The sequence below is a fragment of the Rhinopithecus bieti genome, unplaced genomic scaffold (assembly GCF_001698545.2).
Source record: "Rhinopithecus bieti isolate Rb0 unplaced genomic scaffold, ASM169854v2 scaffold_42772, whole genome shotgun sequence".
Lineage (NCBI taxonomy): Eukaryota > Metazoa > Chordata > Mammalia > Primates > Cercopithecidae > Rhinopithecus > Rhinopithecus bieti.
In genome coordinates, this window is record NW_016818842.1 from 405,203 (window position 1) to 412,097 (window position 6,895).

The following is a 6,895-nucleotide window of genomic DNA, read 5'->3' on the forward strand; positions in this document are numbered from 1 at the left end:
TTCCTTCCTTCCTTCCTTCCTTCCTTCCTTCCTTCCTTCCTTCGCTCCCTCCCTCCCTCCCTCCCTCCCTCCCTCCCTTCCTTTCTCTCTCTCTCTTTCTTTCTTTTCTTTCTTTCTCTTTCTTCAGGGTTTCACTCAGTTCCCGAGACTGGAGTGCAGTGGCGCGATCATCGCCACTGTGATCCTGGGCTCAAGCCATCCCCCTGCCCTAGCCTCCTGAGTACCTGGGACTACATGTGTGCGCCACCACGCCTGGGCTAATTTTTTAATTTTTATTTTGTAGAGGCAGGATCTCATTATGTGGCTCAGGCTGATCTTGAACTCCTGGGCTCAAGAGATCCTCCTGCCTCAGCCTCCCAAATTGCTGGGATTACAAGTGTGAGCCACTGTGCCTGGCCTGGCCACTTCTCATTGCAGGCTAGACCTGCCGTGGTCTCTCTCCACTCTGTGCCTGTTACACTGCTGCCTTCCCTGCTGGCTTTGTCTCCTCTCATGGCCCCCACATGGTCGGTTGGTTGGTTGGCTAACTTATCTTGCAGTACTCAGCTGGTGGCCTCAGGGCCTGCTGGGCAAGGTGCCCTTTCCCTTCCTGTAGCTCTTGTGCTCAGCACGTGGTGGAACCTGTTACCTGCTGTTCCTATGGACTGTGTCATCTCCTCTCCCCACCAGGGTGAGATTTCCAGGGGCAGGACTGAGTCTTTTTCACCAATTCCACACTGAGTGGTCAGTGACGGAAATGATGCCAAGGCTCAGTGGCCAAGGGTTGTAAGTGTTCTCTCTTCCCCTCAGACTGAGACAGAGGGTCTCAATGGGCCCCTCATCCAAGAGAGCAAGCCTCCACCCCAGGTTTGTGGGGACCCTTTCCTGTCCAGCACGACCCCCTGACCTGAAGTTGGCAGCTCTGGGAACAGGCACAGCTCATGTGACTGTTGCTCTCTCCACAGGCACTGGTGCCATCACACGGTGACAAGGACGGTGTCCTGCCAGGTGCAGAATGGTTCGGAGACGGTGGTCCAGCGTGTGTACCAGAGCTGCCGGTGGCCAGGGCCCTGTGCCAACCTCGTGAGGTAAAGGCCGCCAGGCTAGCCCGCTCTGCCCTTCCCTCCCATTCCCTCGGATAAACCCAGTCCTAGGACCGCTCTGGGAGAGGCTGGGCTGTGCTCACAGACAAACGCTGAGCGTGCATTTATGAAGCGCCTTCTGTATATAAGGCATGGGTGTGTGTATATGGGGTATATAGGTGTGTGTGCATAGATGTCAGAGACGTGCTCTCACTGCAGCAGAACCACACAACCCAGTGGCTGTTTGGCAGGCAGAAGACCACCGAGGTCGGGGAAGGCCAGGTAGGACTGAAGAGGGAACCAGCCAGCTTTGTGGCTCCGGGCAGGAACGAGGGGATACAATGACCTTGGAAATCCAGCCTGCCTTTGGCCCCGACCCTCACAGGTCTCGCCTCTGTCAGCACCGCCCCACTCACCAGGCATGTCCCTCTCACTGGCCCTACTTGTCACTGGACCTGCCCCTCACCAGGCCTTCCCCTCACCAGGCCTGCCTTTCACCAGCCCTGACCCTCACGAGCTCCACCCTTCACCAGCCCTGCCCCCACCAGCCACGCCCCTCACCAGCCTTTCCCTACCAGCCCCGCCCCTCACCAGCCCCGCCCCTCACTAGGCCCTCCCTCTCACCAGCCCCGCCCCTCACTAGGCCCTCCCTCTCACCAGCCCTGCCCTCTCACCAACCCCTCCCTCTCACCAGCCCCGCCCATAGGCAGCCCTTCCCTCTCACCAGCCCTGACCAGACCACAACCCTCAGGGGCTCTTCAGCATCCGCAGAGAGACATCTTGGAGTCAGACACTGGCATTCACGGTCTCCAAAGTTCCAACTCTCCTTCTTTTCCCTTCCTCCTCCTCTCCATGCCCTGCTTAGCTCCAGGGACTGGTTTCCCCAAACCACTCTCCCCACAGCCAGCCAGCCTGGGGCCTCTACCCCAAGCACGGCGCAGCGGCTGCCCTCAAACTCCGAATCCCTTCCCCTCCTTTGTGCCCTCCCTAACGGGACACTTTGCATGAGTCAGGGCTCTCCAGAGAAACAGAACTAATAGGACGGGTTGGGGGAGAGGGAGAGTGAGAGAGAGACTAAAATGGTAAGGAACTGGCTTGTATGATTATGGAGACTGGCGATTATTCCAAACCTGCAGGGTGGGCTGGCTGGCTGAGACCCAGGGAAGAGAGCTGACGTTGCAGCTTGAGGTGGGAGGCTGGCTGCTGGTCAAATGCCTTCTTCCTCCGGGGAAGTCAGTCTTTTTCTTAAAGCCTTCATCTGATTGGACAAGGCCCACCCACATTATAGAGGGCAACCTGCTTTACTCCAAGTCTACTGATTTAAATTAATCTTGGCCGGGTGTGGTGGTTCACGCTTGTAATCCCAGCACTTTGGGAGGATGAGGCAGGTGGATCACTTGAGGTTAGGACTTTGAGAGCAGCTTGGACAACATGGCAAAACCCAGTCTCTACTAAAAATACAAAAATAAGCCAGGCGTGGTGGCGGGCGCCTGTAATGCCAGCTACTCAGGAGGCTGAGGCAGGAGAATCGCTTGAACCCAGGAGGTGGAGATTGCAGTGAGCCAAGATTACGCCACTGCACTCCAGCCTGGAAAAAAAAAAAAGATTGCTTAGATGGTATCTGCCATGTTTCTCCACTGTTGCATAGTTATCTTTCCCTTTGTCATTTATATGTACGTTGTGGGGAGACATTTTAAACCTGTACGAATATCCTGTTTCTCATCACATTATCATCTTGCTTGCAACAGTTAATGCTATGGTGTTTGTCAAATGGCGATTTCCTGTTTTCATTCTTTAATAGTAGAGATGCTTCACTTAGGACCCCTACTGCATACAAGTGTTTTGATACAGGTCATTCTGCAAGGGGAATGGCTAGGTAAACGGAATGTCATTCATTTTCAGTTTTATTAGAAAGAGCTGCTTTTGCCAGGTGCGGTGGCTCACGCCTGTAATCCCAGCACTTTAGGAGGCTGAGGCGGGCAGATCACCTGAGGTCGGGAGTTCAAGACTAGCCTGGCCAACATTGTGAAACCCAGTCTCTACTAAAAATACAAAAATTAGCTGGATGTGGTGTCGGGCGCCTGTAATCTCAGGTACTTGGGAGGCTGAGGCAGGAGAATCGCTTGAACTGGGAGGTGGAGGTTGCAGTGAGCTGAGATAGCGCCATTGCACTCCAGCCTGGGCAACAAGACCAAAACTCCGTCTCAAAAAAACAAAACAAAACAAAACAAAACAAAAAACCTGCTTTTAAATGCTGTACTAGAGAGATGGCCAATGGGTCCAAAATAATTAAAAAAAAAAAAAAAGCTTCTTCCTTTTCCGCGGAGGGTACAGACACTCCCTGTTTTCTGCCTTCCACACTTCCCCAGGAGCTAAATTCCAAGACCCTCCTGCCTTTCTCCTCAGCAGGGAGTTTCAGATTACTAGGTCATGGCCTCTTGATTTGGGAACAGCTTCTGAGAAGAAAAGTCTTTGAAGTCTGATCTGTCTGTGACACTGACAGGCTGGGCTTTGGCTTAGAGCTCTGTTGGAGAAGTGGCTGTCCTACTCGTTCTTTCTGTTTTTTGTTTGTTTGTTTGTTTTTTGGTTTTTTTGAGACAGGATCTTGCTCTGTTGCCCAGGCTGGAGTGCAGTGGTGCAATCATAGCTCACTGCAGCCTCCAATTTCTGGGCTGAAGTGATCCTCCTGTGCCAGCCTGAGTAGCTGGGACTACAGGCATGTGCCACCATGCCTCACTCATTATTTTTTTTTTGATAGAGACGGGGTCTCGCCATGTTGCCCAGGCTGGTCTTGAACTCCTGGCTTCAAGGGATCCTCCTGCCTCAGCTTCCCAAAGAGCTGGGATTACAGGTGTGAGCCACTGCGCCTGGTCTCAACAAGTTAAAGCCGTTACACTATCAAAGCACAATAACGCAGCCAGGCATGGTGGTTCACGCCTGCAATCGCAGCACTTTGGGAGGCTGAGGCGGGTGGATCACCTGAGGTCAGGAGTTTGAGACCAGCCTGGCCAACATTTAGAAACCTTGTCTCCACTGAAAATACAAAAAATTAGCTGGGCGTGGTGGTGGGCACCTGTAATTCCAGCTACTCGGGAGGCTGACGCAGGAAGAATTGCTTGAACCCGGGAGGCGGAGGTTGTGGTGAGCTGAGATCATGCCACTGCACTCCAGCTTAGGTGACAGAGTGAGACTCTGTCTCAAAAAAAAAAAAAAGAGAGAAGAAAGAAAGAAAGAGAGAGAGAGAGGAGAGGAAGGAAGGGAGGGAGGGAGGAAGGAAGAGAAGGAAGGAAGAAAGAAAGAAAGAAAGAGAAAGACGCTGTTTAGATGCTACTCAAATGATCAGAGAGAAGGATTATACCTCTTCATTATAGGGTAGTTAGTCTAAAACTGGAACTGCTCTGTGACAATACCACTACTTCCAGCGCTAACACTAATATGCCTTCTGCGTGGTGGGTATCATGATTTATGGTTTACAGCCCCTTTTCACGTGTGTTATCCATTTGATCCTGATGGTATTTTCACACTGATAGTTACGTACATGTTTGTGCACCCAGTAAGCTTCTAAATTCCATGGCTGCAACAACTGAAGTCTTATTCCTTTTATGCAGCACCTCCTCTTGCCATTTAATTGTTCATGACTTCTCCTAGGCAATTTGTTTCAAAGAACATTGCCAGATGGCAGACACCCTTTTTTCAGCATTTCTAGGATTACCTGGCATATAGAACAAGCACCATTATGGCAAAATTACATAATTATATTAAGTTGATAAATGAATAAAAGATGCCACATAACATATTAACATGGGTGAATGGTATTTGGATGGCATTGGAATTCTTGGATGGCCATAGTCTGCAAAACTCATCTTCAACCACTCTCCCTGTATTCCATTATCCAAGTAGGCTAACAAAGTCTTGGTGAGTATGTGTATGTCTTTATCGAGCCACTTGGCTTCCTGGAACTCCATTGGTAAGCTTTCAGGAATTCCTTCTTCAGTTTTGTCTGAGGGTGAACTGAATGGTTTCTCTCCTCTTGGTGCCACCATTCTTATTTTTTGCTCAATCTCCAGTCTCTTCTTTTCTGTCCCTCTAGGGAATCCCTGGGTCATGAAACAGCTATTGCCTGTCCAGACTGCTTTTTGTTCAAGGTACATACAGTGGTCTAAATATCCTGTTGCTGTGGTGCTATGGGGGACAAGATTGGTGGGAGACTTTATTTCATTTTTCTGATTGTCACCATCTTGCTTTTATTCTTCTACACCCTCATTTTCCATATAACCTGAGAGTTGCTTCAGTGTCCTCTGGGTCTTCAAGGGCCTTTCTGGGAATCCTGTCCTCTCTCCTTGCCTTTCTGTAGTCTGTCCTTGCTATCACAGTTTGATACATTTGTGTCCAGCACAGAGCCTGACATATAGTAAGTGCTTAGACAATGTTAAAATGAAGGAAACTACCCTGCAAGAGAGAGGCCCTTCCATATTCATTGTATATATGAGGAACGGTACAACCAAGAAAAGCTACATCTACAATTTTAGATTGATCAAAGTGTGCAGCTGAGAAGATGCTTAGAGATCAACTAAGCCTCCCCTGCATTCCCATTGTTTGTACTGAGAAGAAAATTAAATAAGAGGTGAATCAACTTTTCCAGTATCTAGTAGTTAGTGGGTAGTTTACTAAACACTGGAACTCTCAGTTGTAGTCAGTGTCTGTCTTTTCACATGTTTTTCTTTTTCAAAAAAATTTATTGGCCGGCCGCAGTGGCTCACACCTGCAATCCCAGCACTTTGGGAGGCCGAGGTGGGCAGATCACGAGGTCAGGAGATCAAGACCATCCTGGCTAACACAGTGAAACACCGTCTCTCTACTAAAAATACAAAAAAATTAGCCAGGCGTGGTGACGGGTGCCTGTAGTCCCAGCTACTGGGGAGGCTGAGGCAGAAGAATGATGTGAACCCGGGAGGCGGAGCTTGCAGTTAGCCGAGATCGCGCCACTGCACTCCAGCCTGGGCGACAGAGTGAGACTCCATCTCAAAAAAAAAAGTTATTAAATTTAGAGACAGGGTCTTGTTGTGTCACTCAGGCTGGGATGCATTAGCACAATCATAGCTCACTGTAACCTCAAACTCTTGGCTCAAGTGATCCTTCTGCCTCAGCCTTCTGAGTAGCTGGAATTACAGGTGTGTGCTACCATGCACAGCTAATTATTACAAAAATTTCTTGTAGAGAGGTTGTCTTGCTGTGTTGCCCAGGATGGTCCTGAACCCCTGACGTAAAAAGTTCTCCTGCCTCAGCCTCCCAAAGTGCTGGGATTACAGGAGTGAGCCACCATGCCAACCCTCATATGTCTTTCTTACAGGTAAAGACAGTAGAGATGCTACTGTGTACATATTCTTGATCTGATGTCCCAGTTTTTCTGCCAGGCATGGCATGCGGATCTTCTTATTTACATTGCTTGATGATGACTTCTGTCTCTCCATGCTGAGAATTTAAGAGATATCATTGCGTGAAAGGCTGGAAGTCTTCCTGAACTGGTTGGGACAGAATCATAGAATCTAAAGGCCAGGGAGAGTTTACAGCTTCCTGAGGTCAGTGATGCTCTGAAGTTTAAATCTTCATCTACAAAAAATGGTCAGCCAGACTGTCAGAAACTTCGTGGCCTCTGTCATTGGGTAGTGCTGACACTTGGGTTTTGACTGGAACCCATTTGAGGATCCAAGTCCACCACCGTGGAGATACTCAGAACAACTGAATTCCTGGGTCCATCCCAGTTCCAATTTAGGTTTTCATGATGTTTCTCCTTCTCCATTAACAAGTCTTTTTTTTTTTTTTTTTTTTTTTTT

General features: G+C 49.3%; 1 protein-coding gene across 1 annotated transcript in view; it reads left to right on the forward strand.

Moving 5' to 3' along the window:
- COL26A1 (collagen type XXVI alpha 1 chain) overlaps window positions 1–6,895 on the forward strand; it is a 217,400-nt gene that overhangs the window by 69,186 nt on the left and 141,319 nt on the right. The window contains 1 exon segment of the mRNA XM_017857686.1: window positions 945–1,067. Within this exon segment, the coding sequence (XP_017713175.1) occupies window positions 945–1,067 (123 nt within the window).